This window comes from Hyperoodon ampullatus (assembly GCF_949752795.1).
Source record: "Hyperoodon ampullatus genome assembly, chromosome: X".
Lineage (NCBI taxonomy): Eukaryota > Metazoa > Chordata > Mammalia > Artiodactyla > Ziphiidae > Hyperoodon > Hyperoodon ampullatus.
Window position 1 is genome coordinate 94,483,053 of NC_136913.1, and position 25,517 is coordinate 94,508,569.

Genomic DNA, 25,517 nt, shown 5'->3' on the forward strand with positions numbered 1-25,517 from the left:
AGTATAATATTAAATAGAGATGATGAGAATGGACATCTTTTTCTTGTTCCTAATATAAGGGGAAAAGTTTTAGTCTTTCACCACTAAGTATGATGTTAGCTGTGGTTTTTCATAGGTGCCCTTTGTCAGGTTGAGGAACTTCCCTTCTATTCCGAGTTGGTGAGTGTTTTTAGCATGAAGCGTTGTTGAATATTGTCAAATGATTTTTATGCATCAATTGAGATAATCATGTGAGTTTTTCCTTCATTCTATTAATTAGGTGTATCACATTGATGGATTTTAATATGTTGAACCAACCTTGCATTCTGGTATAAATCCCACTAGATCATGGTATGTAATCCTCTTAAGATGCTTTTGAATTTGTTTTGCTAGCATTTTGTTGAGGATTTTTCACATCAATATTCATAAGGGATGTGAATCTGTAGTTTTCTTGTAGTGCCTTATCAGCATACTACTGACCTCATAGAAAGACTTAGGAAGTGTTCCCTCCTCTTCAATTTTTTGGAAGAGTTTAACCAAGGTTTTATTAATTCTTCTTTAAATGTTTGGTAGATTTCACCAGTGAAGCTGTCTGGTCCTGTGCTTTTTATATGTTGCTTAGCTGGATTTGCTAGTGGCTTTCATTGTTTGTTTGTTTTTTTAAAGATTTTGTGTCTATATTCATAAGGAACATTGGTCTGTAGTTTATTGTGGTATCTCTCTCATGTTTTGGTATAAAGATTTGGTATCTATGAGGTTTTGGCCTCATGGAATGAGTTGAGATGTTTTGCCTCCTCTTCAATTTTTCTGGGAAATTCTGTGAATGATTGGTATTAATTCTTCTTTAAACATTTGGTAGAATTCACCAGTTATCTTGTTCTAGGATTTTATATGTGGGAAGTTTTAAAATTAATTATTCAGTCTTTTTACTTGTTATATCTATTCAGTTTTTCCATTATTTATTGTCAGTTTCAGTGGTTTGTGTCCTTCTAGAAATATGTCTATTCCATTTAATGTGTCTAATTTGTTCACATGCAATTGTTCATAGTATTCTTTTATAGTCATTTTTATCTGTGTAATGTCAGTAGTAATGCCCCCTTTTTATATCTGATTTTAATAATTTGAATCTTCTCTGTCTTTTGTCTTATCTATCCCATGAATTCTAGCCACAGTGACCTCCTTGGACTTAGAGGTCCATCTCTTTAATTCAAGGAATTGGCATAGATTCCACAACCCTGTTCCATGGCTTGAAATTGTTCTCAAGGCAGTAAGACAGGGCAGATGTAGGTCTTACCAAGTTTGTTTCTCATCTCTTAGGGATCACTAATCTTTATTACTTGATATCTAGTGTCTTGAAACCCCTTGTTTCATATTCTGAGGTCCTTTTTTCAGTTGTTCAGGTGGGAGATTAAATATGGTCTACCTTGGCCAGAAGTGGAAGTCTCATATCTCATTACTTACAATTACTTGGTACCAGCACAGAACAAATATTCATTACAACAGTAGGTCAAAATCTTTGTAGAGTATTTTGTTTACTATATGGCACATAGGGCTTTAACTGTAGGGTCATCTGTTACCTCTTGTAATATGAATATTTGTATTAGGATAGCCTAGTCTTTTGTCTCAGCTGTGATTTAACAGTTGGAGTTTCAGATAAGATATTTTTCTCATTAACTTTAGTACTACAGGGTTTTACTTTATTGTAAGTGGGGAAAGTAGAAAAAACAGTTTTAGGCTCTGAATCCACAAAGTGAAATATTGTGAGCACCATTGGTGTAATGAACACATTTCTTAGTGGGGGTGGGAAGTATGAAAACAGGGAAGGAGAAGTGAAAATCCTCCTTTCAAATCCTATATGGCAAACTCTCATTTTTTTCATGTATCATGGGTCATAGAACTCTAGACTAAGAAGAAATCTTTCCAATCATTAACATCCTATTCTCCTACTAGACCTCTTATCAGGACTTTAATAGCTAGGAAAGATGGTTAAGCTTCTCCAAGGGAGAGAAGTGGATGAAAAGAGAAGTAGTTGGGGGCGTCCCTGGTAGTGCAGTGGTTGAGAGTTCGCCTGCCGATGCAGGGGACACGGGTTCATGCCCCGGTCCGGGAAGATCCCACATGCCGCAGAGTGGCTGGGCCCATGAGCCATGGCCGCTGAGCCTGCACGTCCGGAGCCTGTGCTCCGCAACGGGAGAGGCCACAACAGTGAGAGGCCCGCGTACCACACACAAAAAAAAAAGAAAAAAAGAAAAAAAGAAAGAAAGAAAGAAAGATGGTTCCTAAACTGCTTTTGAGAAAGTTAAAATAAAACAATAACAAAAATCTGAGCATGGACACATTTTAAGTGGCCAATATGCATTCAATTCCCTGAAAATGATGCAGAGAGTACAAAAATGTTGAAAAACTTCTTGGGAGTTACAACTGTGGAAATACAGAATGAACTATGGGCATCACATTTTTCTGTAGATGTTTAAGAATCTGCTTCCCATTTCAATATATCCTTGCTCCTTTTGTTATCGAAATGATATTTCAGGTTACTGCCAGTGCAATAGAATACCCTATAATGCATATTCTGAGATTGAAAAGTCAAATCATTAGCAAAATGAAAAGGCAACCTACTGAATGGGAGAAAATATTTGTAAAGCATATAGCTGATAAGGGATTAATATCCAAAATATATAAAGAACTATATAACTCAATAGAAAACAAAACAAAACAAACAAAAACAAACCCAAACAATCTGATTTAAAAAATGAGCAGAGGATATGAATAGACACTTTCCCAAAAAAAAGGCATACAGATAGTCAATAGGTACATGAAAAGATGCTCAACGTTACTAATCATCAGGGAAATGCAGATCGAAACCACATTGAGATACCACCTCACATCTGTCAGAATGGCCACCATGAAAAAGACAAGAAATAACAAGTGCTGGTAAGGGTGGAGAAAAGAGAACCTTAGTTCACTGTTGGTGGAAATGTAAATTGGTGCAGCCACTACGGAAAAAAGTATAGAGGTTCCTCAAAAAATTAAAGGTAAAACTACCACATGACCGAGCAATTCCACTTCTGAGTATTTATTTTTAAAAAAACACACTAATTTGAAAACACACATGCACCCCTATGTTCATTGCAGCATTATTGACAATAGTCAAGGTATGAAAACAACCTAAGTGTCCATCAGTGGGTGAATGGATAAAGAAGATGTGATACATTTGTACAATGGAATACTACTCAGCCATAAAAAGAATAAAATCTTGCCATTTGCAGCAACATGGATGGACCTTGAGGGCATTATGCCAAGTGAAGTAAGTCAGACAGAGAGAGACAAATGCCGTATGATCTCACTTACATGTGGAATCTGCTAAAACAAATGAACAAACAAAACAAAGTCCATAGATACAGAAAACAAAAAGGTGGTTGGCAGGGGGAGGGGGGATGGGAGAAATAAGTGAAGGGGGTCAAGAGGTACAAATTTCCAGTTATAAAATATATAAATCATGGGGATTTAATGTACAGCATGGTGACTATAATCAATAATATCGTAGTGCATATTTGAAAGTTGCTAAGAGAATAAATCTTAAAAGTTCTCATGGCAAGAAAAAAATTTTTTGTAATCTTGTATGGTGACAGATGGTGACAGACTTATTGTGGTGATCATTTTGCAGTGTATACAAATATTGAACCATTACATTGTACACCTGAAACTACCAGTTTTATATGTCAATTATACCTCAATTAAAAAAAAGAAAAAAACAAACAAACAAGAAAGGTCAAGGAGGGGATTGTTTCTGTTTCAGTTCTATGGACCCAAATGTTTAAGTTAAATCAGTGGTCTCCTCTGAAATTCTCAGGACTTTAAATAAGTTTCCCCCGTTTATATAGCACAGCACTGATGTTACTGACAAATTCCAATGTAGTATGCAACAGTGGTTCCTAATTGCTTTAGCATTTATCATGCACAAGAGACAGGAGGGAAGTTGTCTCATTTTGTACAGCTCAGTTGCATTTCTTATCTCCAAAGTATGCGTAAGCAGCAAACTGGGACTTAAGGTAGCTGCCTGAAAACCAGCATCCGTTAAAATGCGTCTTGGAGGGAAAATGTATTGGTTTTTCTAAAGCAGAATACAGTTGAGCCTCATTCTGTGCATTAATTTTGCATGATTTCTCTTTTGCACATTTTATAAATTAGGGGCCCTGATCTGGTTTACCATATTTTCATACTCAATTTTCCAGGTTCTGCCTTTGAGCATTTTTTTCAAAACATTTAAAAAAGCATTTTGGTGCATTTCCAAGATGCTCTTTGGGGTCACTTACCACCTAGTAATATTTTTCTAAGCAGTCACTGAAGGTGCTTAATGTGTATACTTAGGCATGTTTTACCTGACAAGTCTTCTGAATAGGTTTTATGCTTTAAAGAAACAGTACCCCTTCACATTGTATAGTGAGCACGTGGCTGCTATGTATGTGATTAGGGGAGTGGAGAAGCTGAAGTTCTGTTCACATACTCTTCAAGGTAGAGCTTTCCAGCTGGCAAGTTCTGCTGATAGTCAAAGCAGCCACACTGACTATGCCTACTGTTCCAGGAATTCAAGTTCCATTAAGATGTGAATCAGCAAATGAGTATACAATGATTATATAGACTGAAAAGCACAGATGTGCCTATCTGTCTTTGAGGGGCTGTTTGGGATGAAAAAAATATATTTGGCCTATGCCTTGGCAAATATAGATTGCCTCCCTTGAAGAGAGGAGAGATAGATAGATCTACTTATCCATATATATAGATATAGATAGATAAATAGATATATTAAATCTGTAAAGTGTGTGTGTATATGTATTTATATATACATATGTGTATGTTTGTACACATACATGTGCACATATACACATTTTAATTACAGATTTTAAGATGATCTCTGTTGTGGACACTTTCTAATGTTAAAGGCAGTCTAACTATACATTCCCACTGTGATATTCTTTTACACACAACTTCTTAGGTGCATCAAGTAAACTCAAGCTGTATAATGAACTCAATTGTCCACAAACATACAATCCATGAAGCTTGTGGCTTATGCACATGGTGTGGGAACTGCTTCCTACTCTGTGGCCCATCTGGCTCCACTGATCCCTCCCCCTTTTCCCTGTTGATCCTTGAGCAAGCATGGGTCCCAAAGTCTTATTACACTGCCCTTCTCTGTGGCAAGGGTGATTTGGTAAAGGAAGGAATCAGGGATGCAATCATTTGTCTAGTGTTCCTTTAAATCTTTGGCTTCTGATTAGGCTGACAATATAATTTACTAATATATTCTTGACGTTCAATCCATTCATCAATGCAGAAATGTTTGCTGTCTGTTCATTGGTGAATTTTCCATGTACTCATATTTATCTTCCCAGGGGTTAAAAATAAGTAAATAAAAAGGGAGTCATTTAAAGGGCAAGAGTAAGTGGCAAGAGGAGGAGACAAAGCGAAAGAGAGGCATGGACATATATAGAGTACCAAACGTAAGGTAGATAGATAGTGGGAAGCAGCTGCATAGCACAGGGAGATCGGCTCGGTGCTTTGTGACCACCTGGAGGGGTGGGAGGGAGGGAGACGCAGGAGGGAAGGGATGTGGGAACAGATGTATATGTATGACTGATTCACTTTGTTATAAAGCAGAAACTAATTTAAAAAAGAGAGAGAGAAAAGAATCTGGAAAGAAAAGATAAAAAAAAAAAGAAAACTGTAACTGATTACCTGAAACCTTATTGAGTAGTCCCTTCTACTTAGGATTCACACATTATCAGGATTGACATGAAAACTCAGGTTAGGTTCTACAACAGGGACTTCCCTGGCGGTCCAGTGATTAAGACTCTGTGCTTCCACTGCAGGGGGCACGGGTTCGAACCCTGGTCATGGAACTAAGGTCCCACATGCCACGCAGTATAACCTCCACTTTTGGAGAATCAAGACTTGGGAGATATTGACTCTATTAAAAAGCCTCAAGTTTCTAGCATAGTAACTTTAACCCAAACCCTCAGTTATCCCAACTGCTTTATTCTGAAAAATGCAGTCAATCCTACCATGGAGCAGAAAAATATATTTATAATGAAGTAGTAGAGATACCACTATTAAGAAAAAATGAGTCTCCACACAAATAACTTTCATGAACACATTTATTGCGAGTAGCTCTATGGAAAGGCAAGTCAGATATATATATATATAAACACTATACAGAGTTGCACGTTTGTCTCCCAAAACTGCAAATGAGATGTTTACAAAGGAAAAAGAATATAAGAGTATTTACAAAGGAAGACAAAGCCAGAGCAACTCAAAGCAGATCTGTGAAGCAGAAATAGCAAATGTAATGAACTGTTGGAACTGTAAAGTTTTAGATTTTACTGACCAAGTGACTATGTCTAATACCAAATGAAATGTAGACATCACAAAAAATCGTTCCATCATTGGTTTTTCTTAACAGCAGCATAAACTGGTAGCTGGACGGTAAGTGATATGTTGGTACACATATTCTAAAAAGATTCTTCCATCACAGTACTGAATAAATTAGTTGTGTCTGTAAACTAAGGAGTAGCGTCAAAAGATTGCATATTTGTTATGCTGTACCTGTGACTATTTGTACCTGTTACTATTTGTACTGTTGTGTATGAGGTTTCCCATTCATTCATTCAGCAGTGTCACATCTGTGCTGTACCCTGTCTCCTGGCAGCCTCTGAACCTAATATGCAAATAAAGCAATACAGCATTTTTCCCCCAAATAATCTTTTCATTCCACAATTCTGAACGATTATGACTTAGCTTACTTGCAAATAAAATGGTGACAGAAGGCTTGAGAAAAGGCTGCCTAAAGACGCATTGTTACCATAATGAACAAAAGCCACACTGAATTCTTTGATTAGGTTGGAAAAAGAGAAGAGTCTGAAGTAACGGATGAAACTGATGCCCTAGCAGTGACCAGTAACTGGAGTAGTGATTGGTACTGCAGCCTTATCCTCTCCTCAGCACCACTCACAAGGGAACAAACAGTAAAGAGCCCCCCCCATCCCTTTGGTTGGTAGGCAAGGAAAAATCATAGAAGTCAACTCGGTTCTTCGGAAAAGTTAGTGTAGCAACACATGTACTATAAGCCTGCTTGAAGATAGAAGTACACGTTCAAAGACATCAAAACCGAGTGGCGAAAAACTTCTGGTAAATATTACACTATTTCAAAGTTGCACATTAAATGCGAAGCAATTTTTTTAAACAGAGTTACGCACAACAGGTACATCTACAATCACATGTACATAGGTACACAAAGGTGTACACACACGTTAGCACTCACACAGTTATACAGACATTCACACCCATCTGTGATATGATGAGGTTTGCCAGTGATGGTACGAGTCGTGATTTGTGTGCCACCACAAAACAAAGCTCTAAGCAAGCTTCAAGACCTTTGTACCTATCCTCTGTGATCACCACCTGTTAGTGTCATGTTCTCAAAGGTCCAGGTTCCTAAAATCTTAATTCAGTTTCCATCAGAGGCAAGCAAAAACAGGAGAGGGGAGCTTGCTCTGATTCTTTTTTCTTTTTTCTTTTTTTAAATTTGGTACATCTTACATAGTCTCATTGTCCAAAGGGAAACAAGACCTTATAAGAGGTTCCTTTTGGCTTAAGTTTTAGTCAGAATATTGATTGATATGTATACACTAATGTCTTGAATATGGGAAACTGATCTCTTTATAGGAGCCCTGGGCATAGGAGGGAAAGTACGTGTCAAGGAAAGAGCCAGAAAGAGGGGAAGAATGGAGGGTGAAAGGGGGAGGCCCAGAGTGGCAGAGAGGGTCTTTGTGAGGAAACGTTTTAAAGAACTTTGCTTCTTTTAGGGGGAAAATGTAGTGTTTAAAATTTTTAAAAATTAATGGGTTTGGAAATCCTCAATTGATTTGCAAGCAGAACATCACAGTATTGTATAAGAAGAAACAGATCATCTGTTCCTCAGTTCTGCCTTTATAACATTAGACATGTTCAATCACAGTATCAGTTTAGTTAACATTTAATGTGGACAGAATGTTGCAGTTTTGTTAACGAGCAAAACTCAGATAATCTGCCCTTTGGTGCTGCCTTTAAAATATTAGAAATGTCCCATCAAGATATCAGTTCATTTGATGTTTGATTCATTGATCAAGAAAAGTTTTGTGTATATACTACTCAGAAAAAAAAGATTCCAGATCATACCTACCTTCTCAGGAACATGCCTTTCTTCTTTATCTCCTCTTATTTCAAAGGTTTCCAACTTCAAAACTTAATCTAAGTATTATACATTACTAAAATTGGTATTGGCCAAATTTACACATATGTAAATAACATTTTTTTAAAAGAGGAAATGAGTTATGAGATGCTCACTTTTATAGTATTTGTTTCCTTTCAAAAAGACAGATTGGGGAGGGAAGCCAGAAAACAAAAACAAAATACAGTGGGAATTTCTTAATTCAAAATCCCTGGATCTATAAGGCAGCAGTACGAATGATCTGTTGTAGGATGATCATTCAACTGCCAGCATCCACTTGTAGGCTTTTAGAAATTCAGGTTGCTTTCTATTCAGAAGCCTGTTATTTCTCTTTCTTTTAGGCAGATCTGGAGTAGACAAAGATGAAATTCCATAAGCATCACTTTTCTTCTAAAATGTTTTTTTGTGGCAATGTAATCACTCTAGGAAAAAAAAATGACAGAATAAAAGTTACTTTCAGAATTAAAGTGTGAAGCGCTCTTACCCGCACCCTATTCTAAAACAAAACAAAATGAAATCGAACTAGTAGTTTTGGGGAGCCATATTGAGGAGACTGCCTTTGCACGGACATGCATAACTAGGCTGGCTGCCTGTGACGTCTTAAACGCCAGCACAAGCTCAGCAAAGGCACAAGGGCAGTTACTCCTTTTGCCCCCAGGCTCCACTCTGACTTTTCTGGTGGATAGCAGCTTTGTCAATGTGCATGCACTGCTCTACTTTCTCCCAGTGGGGCCAGCAACTGAGCCTGGCATTGGGCAAAGAGAAATTTTTTCTTCTCCTACATGCTTGATTATGCCTTCATCAAATTATGTGGCACGAGTCAAAGGCTTTAAGCACAGCCTTGGTGCTAGTCTCCAGATTCAATCACTAAATTTTGTCTAAAAGAGCAAAATCATACCTGTAAAGGAGATATGACTGAAATCTCCATCTGTCTAACAAAAAGAAGTCTGGTATTACTCTCTTGGCCTTCTGCTTATTGAGAGGGTGCATAATCGGGAGTGGGGCAGAGGAAGGGTGTCTGGTACATTGAAGAAGGTGCTGAACTGGAGAAGGGATGGGGATAAATGGTCAGCAAATTGATTATGGGATGTGAGTGTTACTTTAAGATCAGGTCACATCAAAGAACCAAATATTCTATTACATTAGAGCCAATGTAAAAAAATCCATGGAACACACACACCCCGCCACCCCCCCACCCCAGAGTAGGCTTCAAGTACAAGATCTTGCATTAAACCAGCAGTATACATTTTAACTATTCATTCTTTCATCAGAGGTTTTAAAAATGTAACAACTTGCATCTGGATGAAGCATCAAAGCTCTCCGTTCCCCTCCCACCTACTTATGGCTATTCATCATGATTCATTGTATAGGGCCGTTAATCCACATTAAAAGTTTCTTTTTTTTATTACACCTTAGATTAGTAAAGACATTAAGTTTTCTTGTCAGGAGTGGGCTTAGGAAATTTTAGATTCTATGTATCTATCACGTTTACACAGGATGAAAGGTGTGATAGCCAGAGGTTAACCATGACACTACATACTAGCAACTCAGTTATCCACTGCAAAATTAGGCTAGACATTATGGAATTTTGAAGCTCCTGTCGGCTAGAGGATTTTAATAGAAATTTAAGGTTAGAAAGATATTGCAGGTGCAATATCAAAACTAAATTAGGTATTTAGTTTTCTACTTTGTTTTAATATAAAAATATGTTCATATATAGTATACTGAATGGGCTTTAAAGGAGATTTCTTACTACCCTCTATAATATACTATATTTCACAGGTATTTTTTCTAGAAACATACAAATTAAGCTCCATCTAACTGCCCCATCAACATTACACTAAGCCGGAACTTAGGGGCATTTGTTGCTATTAGAGGTTTCTTTCTTCTTACTTTTTAAAAAAATGACGGGGGCTCTACTAAAAATTTGATTCATATTTCAACTGCTTTTCTATAACACCTACACACCAGCATTGAGTGAATGCTTGATAACATACTAAAACCTAGCAAATAATGGTGTGATTTCAAGTTTACTTTACAAAATATATTTGTCAACTCTTGATTAGCCGTGCTGGTAGAAAGGTATAATGCTATCCAAAACAAGATAATCCAAAAATAATTTAATTTGCTTTTGAAATGCATTATGGGAACTTGAGCCACAGATTTACCTTTATAATCCTGTTTTACTTAGGCCAATATTAAAATGAGCTTACATTCCCGGAGCACATTCCAAAGAACAGCGTAGGAAATAACCCAGAAGCTTGCTGGTGGCAAAGGAAAGCAATTTGGGATTAAAACTCCATCAAAAACAGTCTGCAAAATGAATCAAAGGGCTGACAGTCATATCTTAGTTCTGTTTCCTATTCATTTTGATATCATTCCACCACGAGAAAGGTAAATGTCGATGCTTTTAATAATGTGATCTGATTTTGATGGATTACTTCCACTTGAGATTGACAGGTTATAAATAATTACTGTACCAGGTATTCTTACTTTCTGATTAATCAAAGATCTCTTTAATGACAAGTTAATTCCACCCCTTTTAATGGGAGGTATGCTCTTCAAGTAGTTTTTCTCCATAAGGGAGAAACCTCAATGGACTCTGGATGGGTCAAAACATTTTCCTACTCTTGGCCCCCCAAATCTGGCAGGTATCATTTTCTTCTCAAAAACAAATGCAGTAAATGTTTCTGGTTCAATTTGTCTAATGATATAAACCTAAACATTAATCTTTAGTATACTAATAAAACACACATGACTTCAATATCCCTGGAAATGTGTAGGGTGAGCCAGGAAGGCAGTTCCTCCAGGGCATTCCAGGCCTCTTCACATGAATTGCAAACATGCCTCTATTACAGCCTGAAGTCCAACACAGCAATGGTTTCCCTGCCCAGAGAAGCCCAAATGATAACAATATATCCAGTTAGCCTCTCATTCTCTTTCCACTCTCCCCAATCTCGTGGCCTCAGTTATCTTTCTAACTCCAATCTTCCTAGAACTAAAAAAAAAAAAAAAAAAAATTAAGTTCTTCTGAAAATTTCTCACTGTTTATTAGTCAACATGCTAGCCATCCCCATGATCAACTGGTGATCACAAACAAGCAGGGGCAAACAAGTAAAGCATTGAAGACAAACAAATGAAAGTAAATGAGGAGAAATGGAAGCATTTACCCCAAAGATGAGTGTATAGTAATACAGTTACATTATTTAGCTTAGCACTGCTTCTGGCTTATATACAGTTTTTTCCCCCCAATAAGAATAGATCATCACACCTTTCTGTGCCCTGTAAATATATGGGAGGATGACCCTGAAGAGCCTGATAAAAATCGAAGTGCTGTCCCTCAAGGGTGAAAACTAGCAATAATTGCTGCTAGTCTTTACAACACCAATCACAGCAGACTGTTGTCTCCTTTACAGATTAGAAGATCAAATATGCTTCTCCTCATGGCGGCAACGGTTTTGTGATGGAATACTCAAAAGAATCTGTTAAGGGAAATGGATGACGCTTGTAAACCTCCATCTCCTCAAAGGTCAGCTCAATTGTTTCACACCTGCCCTTCGCAAGCAGGCCCTGGACCACTTATGCATGTTCATTCCAGTCTTGATTATCTGGATACAAACTATCTGGGGATCAGCTACAGGATTTTCATCGCAGGTCAGCTTCGCCACTAACTCCCAACATACACTTGGGCCACTTCACTCTGCTGCCTAGTTACTGCAGACTTAAAGAATGCAAGTTACTAGAACTCTAATATAAGCAGTCTCCGATTTACAAAAGAGACATATTCCAAGGCTCATTGTTTAGTTGAAGCTCAGAATAAATTATCCTACGGAAACAATGTTATAACTAAATGGCGGATAGGTTCCTAGGTTCATCCACACATGCCTGTATTAAACCTATGCAGGTCCTGAACTGAGAGAGGAACGATTTTGACTGCACCCAGTGGTCACTTATAACATCATTTCTGTGGGGAGATCTGTTTGAAGTTTCAATATGAGGCTCCAGGAAAAGATCTCTTCTAGCCATGGCAATAAGAATAGGGTCCCCTAAATTCAAGCAGCTGAAATAGCTGGGGGCAGGGTGGCAGGAGAAACTATGGTCAGAGCTGCAGCCACAACAAGGAGTCCTTCATAGGAGGTGGCAGGTTTGTGTGTGAGGACAGTGTTGATATGCCTTCCAGACCAGAGGCACAACTTATGAAGAGGCAGGAGTTAAATACCACACTTATTGGTCAGACTTTCAAGGGCACCATGGGTGCACACGTGAATCATTTTCAAGGTGAATTTAGAGGCAGTCTTCGTGGATATTCTCTCTGAGTTTCAAGTCTACAAGTAGCAAATTAGTAATCATAGAGGGGCCAATTATATAAATTGTGAAAACTAGCTCAAGTGACTACAGTTTATGGGGCATTGGATATTCAGTAAATCCAGAAGGTCTGGCTAGCATCAGACATATTGTGGTCAACCCAACCACAAAACGGCTTTAAACACCGGCCCAGCTGCCTCTGTGTCAACAAGTGAGAGCAGGGCAGGCAGCACAGCCCGGGACCTGCAGAACACGAAGGCCACAAGGAAGGCTGTTCCTGCGAGCTAAGCGCAAGCAGCCTGTGAACTAGGAGTGGCAACGTCTGGGGAAAGAAATCCTCCCTCTGGGGGCCTCGAGGGACTCCCAGAGCAGCCTCACCTTTACAGCTAGAGAGAGACCAGGAAAGGCATGTTTTCCTGAAATTAGGGACACAAGTTTGGCAAAGGGCACAGGAGGGTAAGACTCACATAATACAATCAATGCAACCCTAACCAATAAGAAAGGGCATGTCAGGAAGCTAGGGAAAAAATAGCAATAATTTTCTCATTTCAATAAATAAATATTTAACTACAAATTTTCCATTAATTCTAAAAGGAATTAAGCCCTCAGTCAGAAATTGTAAGGTACCCTCTAAAAGAATGCAAATTTAAACTAGGATAGAGGTCTACATTAAAGAAAATCTTTAAAAATTCTTATTTCTCAAGTGTGCAGCCCAACATTTTCAAAAGAAGATGGAAATCTAAGACCTGTTGCTGCACAACCAATAACCAATGCAGAATTGCTAGAGAACGTATTTTAATTTCATATGGTGAGTGCATTATCTTGGCAATTTTATCAATAGCTTTAAAATTAGCTATCTAATAGTTGTGGTAAAAACTGAGTGTGCTGTAATGTATTCATTTCATGATTATAAAAGGTAGCCTTTTTCATCTCTCATTTCTCACTCAGGACCAAGCAGTGCTTTCCAGTAAATGATCCTCACCATCTTTGAGCCTGGCAGCACCTCTGAGACAAAACATACTGCAGGCTTTAATTAAGCATTTGACAAAAGCTATTTTCCAATACTGCCAATAAAATGGCTGAGCTATTTGAGCTATTTTTACATAGTCTTAAAGCATTTTCAAAAAGGTGCTAAACAAAATGAATTTAATTTTAAAAACGGATTTTTTTGTCCCAAGGAGAGGATTTGATTTTCAAGGCTTCTAAAGTCTACTTTCCTGACTGCCAAAAGCAAATTTGATTTTTAAACAAATGAAGAGCATCTCTTTCTACAGTGCTTTTGCTTCCACCTGTCTCATTTTATTCTGTTTTTCCCACCATGATGGTGCAGATTAAAATATCAGATTTTATACATATGGAAAAAATGGAATTGAAAGACTTTTGGCCATAACTGGCAAATGTCAATGGATTATTCGGAAAACCACACATAGGTGACTTCAGTTAAGGAAAGGACCACTACTGGAAGTTTACTGAATGCACCCCTTTCATTCCTTTCAGTGTTTCCGTGGGATCCAAGTAGATACACACACTATTCGTGTTTGGGAGGTAAAGATGAGCAAACTCCTTCCCCAGACTGAAAACCTTCGATTCCAGTACAGGTCAAATTCTTTTTATTCTAAAGCTATGGCAAACAGTTCAATGTAATGAAAATGACCCAAGCTCTGGTGGATGGCTCACAGTTATAACACTCCGAATGAATTACTTACAACGAAATTGGATACTATCAAATTCAAGAAGACTTTAAATTTTCCCAATCCTTGACTATATAATCATCTTTCATCAACAGGAAAATACCATATTGAACATCTGATGAAAGGGCAGTGTGGTGTTCTGGGTGGAGCACTGGACTTGAAATCAGATGTATGGGTTTGATTTTCTGCTCTGCCACTTACCTCTTTGACCAGGGGAAAATTCTTAACACCGGCTTCAGTTCCAGTACCTACTGTCCCCCAGTAAAATAATGAATGTAAATATGCTTTGCAAATTATAAGGCAGTAGGCAACTGTCAGGCATTTCCTCCATCAACAAGCTGACAATTTAACAACGATCCCTTTTAAATCACACACAATATTCCTTATTTCTCCCCCTATACTGGTTATCCTCATCTATTCCAACATGAAGACTTGGCGGGATCACTCGAAGAAGCCCGAGTTTGTTCCCCAAACAATTCCCTGCCAATGACTGAAGTGTTTTGGTTCATATTTAGTAACTTGGGGGAGGAAAAGAAAGCAAGAGATCTTATTCGAGTTTTGATGCATGTGTGATATTCAAGTCCTAGTCCTTGTTTAAAGAAGGTCTTTTGCTAGTGAATGGCCAGAATTTTTACCTGGGAAGCATCACTCTTAAAAATGAAATGAATGCACATGGATAATGATTGCCAATAACTTTAGTTAACTTTAATTGAATGAAATCTTTAATTGTTATAGGTCAAATATCTCTGCTCCAAATGACTGTCCAGTTTTTTTTTTTTTTTTTGGTGGGGATGAATGTTGCCTAAAATAAGTGACCCACCCATGGTGACTGACATATCTCTGCTATATGGAGATTTTATTCTGGTAACGTATAATAAATAAGTCCAATGCAACAAAAAATTTGCTCTCAAGCACCTATAATTTATAGCAAGAGGATTTGGCAGTAGTACACTGAAAAGAAGCTTATACCTCCTTCATGTTAATAACAGTGTTTAAAATTTCAAAAGGTAATTACTACAGATTTTTTTTTTTTTTTGCTTTTTCATACCAGGTGCTGTTATAACTTTACTAATTTGGCCGGCCAATTCTCTCGCCTCTCTTAGAGCTGCTCTTATCTTCCCATCTCTGGAATGGAAAAATCAGTGAATTTTTTTAACCTTAAGTCATTTCAAACTATGAATGCTATATCAGATACAGCAGTAAAACAGGCAAAAATGCATTCGTGGGTCAGGAGTCACACTAAACCATATAAGAAACTGCATTCTCCTCCTAAATGCTAATACTTATAACCCATGTGTTTAAAATCTGAAGACTTCACACTTCTTAAATTATTTCATTTATAAAAAAGTCAAGTCCAGGTTATATTTCTGTGTGCTTCTTTCTAACTGACTTGAACAAATGGCTTTGAAGTACTTACTTATAAGCAATGTGACCTGTAGGTAAAAGAGATTATATATTAATTTTGTGCTATATGAGAAAAGTTGTCTCACTGCCTTACGGGCTCCCTTGATTTCACTTAAGTTATAAACAGATCCCAACTATAAAGATCCCAACTCTGAACAAGCATATAAACCATTTTAAGTGAAAGTAATGACTAACTGAAAAGTGGGATTTGGGGACACAGAACTTTAATTTAGCTTTGTGTTTCTAAAGGTGATAATCATAAGAACAGTAACAACAATGGTAATAGTAGTATAATAATTCATGTATAACACTTACTATGTGCCAGGAACTGTTCTAAGCATTTGCCATAAATTAAAATTACTCTGGGAGATATCTAACTCCTAATGAAGACTGTGCCTTTGCTCCTTTGTCAAAGCATATTTGTTATTTTCTAAGATGATCTTTTTTTTAATGTTAGATAGGAAGGTGAAGAGAGATGAGAAATGGGTGAAAATTATTCTATAGCTTTATAGAATCAGAATTAGCCAGCTTGTTCTTAACCCTTCACAGACAACATTCTACCATATCAATTTACATTAAGATGGTAGCGAAAGTAATCTCCTGCAATGAGTTCTTTCTATATATCCTCCCTTTTATGTATCTCAGCAAATTATGTGCTTTAATCAGTCTCAGGACCAATCATTTTGGCAAGAAACTAAGTCATCTGTTGAAATTGTTGAAACTTCAATGTTTGTTAATCCAATGACAAAATTAAAATATCTTACACTTGTAAAGTGCTTTAAAGGTCCAAAGTGCTTCCACATTCACTCTCTTGTTTTAACCTAACCACCTACCTCCCTGTGAGATACAGCCTCCTTGCTGTAGTTACTCAATAAAGTTAGGAATTTCCTCAATGAACAACACATTTAGAGAACATTAAGCCTCCAGAATAGCTACAAAGTCATTTGAAGTTATTCATAAATCAGTAACTTATGCTAAGATAATGTTAATTATTTTAGGATCTAGATAATACTTGGGAAGACAGGGTTTATTTAAGGAACAAGAAATTTTCACTCATTTTCATCTTGGCTTAAACAAAGAGTAGTGGAAAGTACAGACAAACCTCTATGAAAACTTGTCCTTTCCAAGTACCACAGGGACATAGACAGCTATGGAACACCCACATCAGTATCGTAAATGGTGTCTTCAGCAGTTAGGTTCACACAGTAGCTTAAGACCAATTTCCAGGTGTACTTTACAGAATAAAATAGATCTGTCCTTGAAAAGCTGGTTATGAATTAAATTCTTGGAAATATATCTGTATATTTTAAGTGCATGGTTCTAGTAGTAGTGGTGATTGTGTGTGTGTGCCTGCACGTGTACGTGTGTGTGTGTGTGTATGTTGGGGGGAGCTCACAATTTAAAGGAGATCTGAATTGAATCCTTTGGCAAGCCAAAGCATCCTTTTGTCGTTTTAATGATCACTCTTTAATGTGTCCGTGCTGCAAACGTGAGTTTTTGTATGGCAAGTTTTCTAAAGCAGGGGGAGAAAGGGGAGGGGGCCTACACCTGCACTAAATAGGGAGCTTGTTAGGTGACTGCTGTGATCAGTCCCCAACTTGTTCTGCCTGATCAAGCACAGTGGGCAGAGATCCAATCACAAAAGCATTCCACAAAGCAAGCAAAGCAAAAATCTTCACTAAACTGACTACTGGAATGAAAACTGCTGGGGTCCATCCCTTCTCTTCCCTGGAAAAGAAGCACATTCTGGTAAAGAGGGAAGGCAGTTGAGACTATGGAGACATCATCTTCCAAAATCATTTCTTGAGAATGTCTCCAGACACCCTGATAACAACATTGCACGATGTACACAGCAGATTTACTTGAAGTCTTATTTCCAAGATCCTATTCTTTCTTACTTCTTCCTTTGGGAAAGTAACCCTTTAAAAAAAACTTCCACTCTTCCAGGGTAGGCTGCCCCTGGGGTCAGGTCTTCCTCCAGCCCTTATTATCTTGTTTACTGAATTGCCCAGAAGACGCACCAATTAGATGTTTTAAATTCTTTTTAAACCTTTCAAACAATATTCATACCCATTATAGTGTTGTCACCATACCCTCTTTGGGGGGAGTTACATGAAGAAAATGAGGCACAGCAGAGGTGACTTGCCTGTCACTGTTAGTGACATAGAAAAGGAATGCTCAAGGTTTCTGGCAATTTATCCTGTGTAAAAACTAAGCAAATCAACACAAAAACACATTCCAGAGCCAAATACCCTCTTCTTTCAATCACCTGTTGTTCTGGATTATTTACCTTTTGTTCCCTCCAGACGTTCATGCTAACAGTTGAGATTTAACTTTCTTGGTAAATCACAGCAAACCAGCATAACAATGACTGCTTTTTAAGAAAGTAACTTTCAGAAGGAGAATGTCATCAACCCCCAAAGGTTAACAGTTGATTATTACTGCTCAATATTCGGTGCTCTTATTAAATTTCCTGCAATTAAATATGGTCATTTGTAGAAAAGCAGCTTTCACTTGTTGATTTGAAAATGAGTTGATGGGATTCAATTTACGACGTCCTGTTTGTATAAATCACTAAGCGTTAGGGAAGGATATCTGAAAGCATCCTCATGCTACATATCCTTAAGTTTGAACTACTCCCAAAATGTAGAACCAATGTTTAAATGATAATCGGTTCTTTCCAGGTAAAGAAACTTATCATTAGATTAAAACAAGTTTTGGCAACGATCACAAGGTGTTGCATGATTAAAACTGAATTCTACTTTCCATGCTAAATAAGCATCAGTGAATGAAATATTAGCTCACATTTTCCTAACACTGTAGACAGAGTAGTGCATCGATCGATTCATTAAGCAATAACCATTAACTTCAGGGAAATGAATTCTAAACTCACCAACCTCTTTGGGGAGAGTCGAACTTCTCGTTGTCAGGTCTGGCAAAGTCCATTCTCACGTACGTGTCGTCGTCGTCAGAATCTTCTTGCTCCGGGGGTCTCGGCGCCCGGCCGCGGCCAGGTGATGGAGGGGGAGCGGCGGCTGCAGCGGCAGCCCCGCCGGCTCTGTTACCTCCGGCAAGGTCTGCCGATGGGTTTGGGGCTCTGGGGTTCGGGCCACCCGCAACGTCTTGGGACCCTCTTACCGCTTCGGCACCAGCAGCATTAGCAGCAGGTTGGAACCAGCGGACGGAGGCGGAATCAGATCCCGCGGCAGCCTCGAGGCCCGCGGCGGCTGCGCCGCTGCCCGGGGCAGCGACCAGGGCGGAGGCGGCGGCTAAAGCCCGGCTCACGGCTAAAGTTGGCGCGGCTGCCGCGGCCGCGGCTAAAGAGGCGGAGAGGTCTCTCTCGAAGCTGTCGGTCGGGAAAGCAGAGACGGCGGCTCTGGCAGCTGCAAAGAAACTTTGCGAACGGCTTTGTGGGCGCCTTCTCTCGAGCTCTTCTTCCAGCAGCAGCCTCGCTACAGGTGGTGGTTCAGAGCAGCGGCTGGGGGAGAGAGAAATGTCCATACAGCACTCAGAAAATGGGTCGACCACGTAGATGCGACCTGTTTGAGCATCGTAGCGAATGGCACTGTCAGCAAAAGGCACGGCTGGTGTCATTGCTGGGTTGAAAATCACTTCAATGTAGTCACCTTCCTCATTAGCACTGTTACCTGTAGCACTGGGAGGAAGAGGCGGAAGTGGCCACCTAGCACCATCCAGAGAGAAGGGGTTGGCACCTGGAATAGCTCTTAAAAGATCTGAGAGGTCGTTTGCTGGATTTGGAAATGGCACTCCGAACTCAACATTCACGTAATTCGAAAAGGCGAACTGTCTGGGGTCGGCAATTATGCCCCATAAACCTGGCAGTCTTTGAATACAGGGAGCTGGCATATTGCTACCTCTTTTAGGGAAGTCAATCTTGATGTAGCCACTAGCGCTGTCAGCTTCTTTCTGCTCATGTGTGGGCTTTTGTGGTTTTGGCTTGATTTTATTTCCTTTTGTAATAAAAGGAAGTCGATTAGGTCTCTTAGTCTTGTTCTTGGGGGGCCCATCACCTGAACGCTTGGAAGGTGATCCCTCATCTCTAGGCTTTGAGAATGACCCCTCAATTGAAGGCTTTGAAGTTACATCTTTGGGGCCTCTGTTAGATGAGGCTTCTTTGTCTAAGCCCTTCCCCAGGAATTTTCCAGGTAACATTGGTACATACTCACTGTGGTCACTCTGCCCCAATGGGGAGCTCCGAAAAGCATTTGGCAGAGAGAAGTAGGAGCTCCAACTTTTGGAGGAAGAGCCTCCCTGAGGATTTCTGGGGTTTTTTGGAATTGCACCAGCTCCAGGAGCCATAAACATATAGTCACTGTCACTGTCATTGTCCTTTGAGTCATCCTCTTTGTCAGGATCAGGTGCTTTTGGAGGACTTGGTGCAGGTGGTGGGCTCACTCTGGGAAACATCATCATGTACCCTCTTGAATCTTCGAAAGGTGATCGAGAGTGGCGCTTTTTTGACACAGAGACATTCTGAGGAGCCATTGGCATATAATCACTGGAGCTTGAGAGAGGGGCAGCCACCCCTGGCCTCATTGGCACGTATGGGTCATCCTCATCTTCATCAAAATCTCTGGCTCTGTGGGGACCCCGAGCTGCACCTTCTGGGGTCTCTGTGTCTTTAACTTCTTTGGCTTCTTTGCGTTCTTTTGTGGCTCCTCTGTCAGCACAAAAATAAAGTCGGAACCTTCCCCCAGACTTTCCTTTTCCACCAGTTGCTGCAGCTGGCGGGGGTGGAGGTGGTGGCATTTGCTGTTGCTTGCTTTGAGTTAATTTGCCAAAGTAGGATCTTTTCTTCAGAGATTTCCCATGATCACCATTGCCTTCAGAGCCTTTCCCACTTCCTGAGCCTTTGCCCCCTCCAGAGTTTTTGCCTCTGCCTGAGCCATGGCCATCTCCGGGTCCTTGGCCATGGCCTGAGCCGTGCCCACCTCCAGCTCCCTGGCCACTGCCTGAGCCATGTCCACCTGAGGTGCCCTGGCCATCTCCTGAGCACTGGTTTCCTCCTGCACCCTGGCCCCCGGAGCCCTGGCCACTTGAGCCCTGGCTGCCACTTGAGCCCTGGCCGCCTCCGGAGCCGTGACCCCTGCCCGAGCACTGGCTTCCTCCAGAGCTCTGGCTACTGGAGCCTTGGCCACTTGAACCCTGTCCACCTCCTGAGCCCCGGCCATTTCCGGAGCCCCAATTGTTCATGGGCATATAGTCGCCTCCGCTTCCTTCCTGATCCTCTTTGCCCTGAGGATTGCCTTCTTCCCCAGAGTTGCCAGGGCCAGAAGCAGGTGCTTCAGAAGACAGGCAAGCTCCCTCGCTGGGGGCTTCTGCAGGGTGCGGGCCACGCACGGGGCTGGGTGCTACGCGGCGAAAAAAGCTGGCTGGCACTGAAATCGCTCTCCTGGATCTCCGCGCTCTGGGCAGGTGCAGTCTTCCTCGCCTGGAGGGGGGCACAGGCTCACTGGGTGTTATGTAGCGCCTGGCGAGGAGCATCTCGTCTTCCCCGTCACCGATGGCCCTGAGGTGGCAAAACTGCTCAAAGCGGGACCTTCTGAGCCAGCCGCCGGGCTCGAGCGGCAGCATGTCCAGGTGCCTCCTAGTGGACAGCAGGGTTAACAGGTGGGCGCCGATACTGATGCTGTAGCTGCGGCAGCGGGCTCTGTATTCGTCTGCACACAAGGCTCTCATCTTCTCCAAAAACAGCTCATGCATGTTTTGGGCCACCACACAGTCATCGACCTGCATCCAGAGCTCCCCCGGGCCGATGACGGTGGACCTGCCGACTTCCAAGAAGAAATACTGCTCCGAGTGCCCGCAGCGACGGATGCTCAGGAGCTGGACGACCACGCTGGCCACTTCGGTATTTAGCCTCACAAACACAACCTCCTCGTCGGTAAGACAGAGCCGGAACACGCCGCTCAGCTCTTTTCTGTGCCCCAGCCCCCTGGGTTTGACTATTACCTGCCACACATCTTTGTAGAAGGGTGGCTCCGCCGCCGCTGCAGCCGCCAGTGCGGCCGGCTCTCCATCCGGCTGCGCTCCGGGCGTGCCGCAGCGGCGGCGCTTGCTCTCGAGGATGAGGCGGCTGAGCAGCAAGTACCAGCTCTCTTGCTCCGACTCGTTCTCGGCCACCATCGCGAAGTACTCGTCCTGGGTGAAAAGAGCGATGAGGTGTCGGTACCTTGCGTCGGCTCGCTGGCTCACCGAGAAGCACTGGTACAGGGTGATCACGCGCCGCGGTGGGATGAGCGCAGGGACCGCGGCGCCAGAGGCAGCCGCCGCTGCTGCAGCCGCCGCGGCGCGGACACTGTGCCGGAACTTCCTGGCATTTTCGTAGTATTCCAGCCGAGCTGGGGCGTCGGCGGTCTCCAGTTTGAGCACGAAATAGCGCCTGTGGCCATGCTTCTGCTTCCGCAGGTAGCCGCGTTTGCAGACTTCGTCCCCGACGGGGAGGTCCTCCTCATCGGACTCGGAGTCTGACCGGGAGCCAGTGGCCGTGGAGAGCCACATGGCTCCCGGACAAGACGACCCGGTCCCAATGAGTGCGGTCGGGGTTCCCGAGGAAAGAAGTGGGGTGGGCGCCACCGCAGCTAGAGCTGCCGCTGTTGCCGCTGCTGCAGCCCGCAGTCTCCTTGTCGCTTGGTCGCGAGCGAAGGAGCAACTCGCCATGGTGATGCACGATGGTTTTAAGGTGAGCGGGCGGAGGGGGGGGGGCTCGGGGAGGCGAGGGTTGGGGGAAGAGGCCGTCTACCCCCGTCCGCCCGCCCGCCCCAGCCCCCTCCCGTCTCGGCCCGCGCCCCCGCCCACTCCACTCCAAGCGCGCGGCGGCGGGCAAAACAACACGTGACCGCTGCCTCACGCGGCGGCTGCTGTGGCTCCGGCTACCAACGCAGTGGAGGGGCGCGAGCGGCCGCCAGCAGAGGTGTGCGAGGGAGGGGGCAGCGGGCCCGAGAGGCGGGGCCACCTCCTGTCCCGCCTAGACCCTCTTGGAGAATCTTCCTGCCTCTGGGCCTCGGGAGGACCGACGGGAGGAGGAGGGGCTGTCTGGCCACGCAGGTCCTCACGAGGAGTCCACGGAGGCACGGGCGTGGTGGTCGGGGGTTGGCGGGAGAAGTTCGAGAGAGACGGAAGAGAGAGCGGCCCGCGAAGCGGGCAAGGGCATGATTCGCTGGAGGGGGTGCGAGGGGGCAGGAGGAGGCGGAGCGCAACTGTCTCGGGCGGCGCAGGGGAGAAGAGCTGGCAAGGTCCCGGGACGGTTTGTTTGTTTATTTGGGAAGCCGGAGCCAGGTGAAACTGTTGCAAGGTTTTCATTGGATGGGATGGGAGCCAATGGGAGTGTCTGGCAGTGAGGCGGCCTCGAATTAATTAGTTTGGGGGGCAGGAAGGGAGCTGAGGGGCGAGGAGGAGTGGCTTGGGTCCCGGAGTGGGCTCCGCTGTCTGGTTGTCGCGCGTTCGGCGGTAAACAACCCTCTGCGAGTAGCTATTAATGGTAGTGATAAACTCGTGCAAATCCCCAAGCCACGGTGACCCGGGACCGAGCCGGGCGCCCTCTCTTTTTCTTCCCGTCCCTCACATAAATTCTCTCTTTCTGTCACAGTCTGGTCCACTAGTTGCTGCCGCGCACGGCGAGCCGAGAGTCTCGGGAGAAAACGTGGGCACCCCCTGGAAACGTGTTAACCACCAGGGCACTCAGACCTGCCGCCCACTGCGCTGCAGGCACTCGCGAGCTCGCTCCAGCCCTGACAAAAGCCCGCGAGTCTGAGGCACACAGATAACAGTGATGCGTTCAAAATGAACCTAATCTTCCATCAGGGCGCGTCTGTAGCCCACGAGACGCAGGTTGGCTAAAGATGGTGTTTCTGGCTGTTAGATTAATGCTGACTATGAAAGCACAAATTTGGGGGCCTGCAAAGTATACAGCCATGACGAAAAAAATAAAATCGGACTCGATTCTTACTCAAATACACCAGTGTTGAGCTGTCGTGATATTTTCCCATGGGAGATGCTTTGAAAGGCGCCTTTAAGAGAATTTCAAAATAATATTAAGTTTCCCTTTCCTTGATCGAGACCGAAAAACTTTAGAAAAAGAAAAGCTCATACCTAGAACAAAGGATCATACTGAACACATATCCTAGAATATATTTCACATCCCTTGCGTCGAGAAAAGAAGATTTTTGCTGAATCTCAATCTACAACTTGACACCTCAAAAATAAGAACTACTGCCTCCTCTGTTTCTGGAAAAACTGCTGGAGTGTAAGTGCAACCTGAAGTGTTTCTCAATTCCTCTCTCTCTCTCTCTCTCTCTCTCTTCTACTAGGATTTCAGCTTCCTAACTGTGGAGATAGGTCCGTGTTACATTAAAATGTTAAAGGGATGACCACAATTGCAAAGAGGGATTTTCGAGGGGGAGGGGTGGACGTGGTATTTCTAAAAGAATGGAATGTCAGTTCACCTTTGCCCTTGGGTAGATTCTGCAAAGCGTATTATTTATAAAATCTAACAGTAAACCAAGCAATGTATACATCATAAAAATAACCCCCAACACTGCCTTCTTAAGAATTTGTTCTCTGTTAGTAACAGAATAAACACATTTGGATGAATGACTCCTTTTTGATGTTCCCATTTTGGGAGAAAAGAAATTGGTTTTGGCTGTCTCCAAAATATTAGAAATAACCATTATCATTCCCTCTGCTGCCACCGGTTTATAAGCACAGTATATTCACAGGTGCTAGGAGCAGCTGTGATTTCTGAAAGGGGCTAGAGGTAGAAGGAGTGTGGATGCTGACAGAGGTCTGACTGGAGCTGCTACCCACGTTTCAGCTGCTTGGTCACATATGTAGAAGGTTCCCTACTCCTATAACCAAAATGAAAATGATTAAAATCATTTGAGATTTTTATGATAGATGTTATAATGTTTCATAAGCCTTTCCAAGCACTGGGTTTTGCTTTAGATATAAATGTTTTGAAAACAAGGCAATGCATTTGAAAGTGCTTTGAGTAAAAACATGACATTTAAAAATGTATGGAAAAACATTAAACTGCATGTTGAATAAAATTTTGAAAATACTGAGAATAATAGATTTTAAAATCCTCATGTCTTTATAGAATTTTATCATAGAGTGGTAGGCTTACAATGTATAGAATATTGTATCTTGTTCTTTTCACTTAACATTACATGATAACATTTGCCCATATTATTATAGATCAACCTAAACATTATTTAAAATGCAGCAAACTATTCTAGGCAGCTGTATATTAATGTACTTAATCATCCCTCTTTTCGAGGTATTTAGGTTGTTTTCATTTTGTTAATATTATAAATAATGCTGCAATGAACATCTTGGACCTATAGATTTTTTTTTTTAATGTTGAGAATTATTCTCCTGGGGTAGAAACCGAGGAGTGGAATTACTGGGTTAAAATATATGAACTTCTATCTGATGCATTATTTTTCAAAAACATTTTATCAGTTTACCCTGTCACCACACTGATTCCCAGAATTGTATATTGTTATTTTTTTTAATCACTGATAAGATGGGTGAAATGGTATTCCACTGTTTTTTTAATTTGCATTTTTTTTTACTAGTGAGATTAGGAAAAAAAAAACTTTTACATATATTTGCGGACAATAGTGTTATCTTCTGTAAAGTGTCTTTTTGTGTCCTTTGCCTTACCTGTTGGGTTCTTAGTGTTTTCTTTTTTGTCTTATTATGTGTGACTTGTTTACATAATAAAGATATTAAAACCTTGTCGTATTTGTTGCAAGTTTTTTCCTAGTCTATGGATGAAAAAATATCACTTTTAAGCTAGATTCTCTTCTGTTTTGAAAGATGTGTAAATTTGGCACAAGGAGGTTTGT

The 25,517-nt window shown here is 41.7% G+C and overlaps 1 protein-coding gene across 1 annotated transcript; it reads right to left on the reverse strand.

The window, feature by feature from the left end:
* Positions 1-17,831: 17,831 nt before the first annotated feature.
* IRS4 (insulin receptor substrate 4) lies at positions 17,832-22,326 on the reverse strand (the record flags this gene model as incomplete). Its single annotated transcript, XM_079727383.1, has 2 exons — position 17,832; positions 18,539-22,326. Coding segments are annotated over 2 exons (3,789 nt in total).
* Between the last annotated feature and the right edge of the window lie 3,191 nt (positions 22,327-25,517).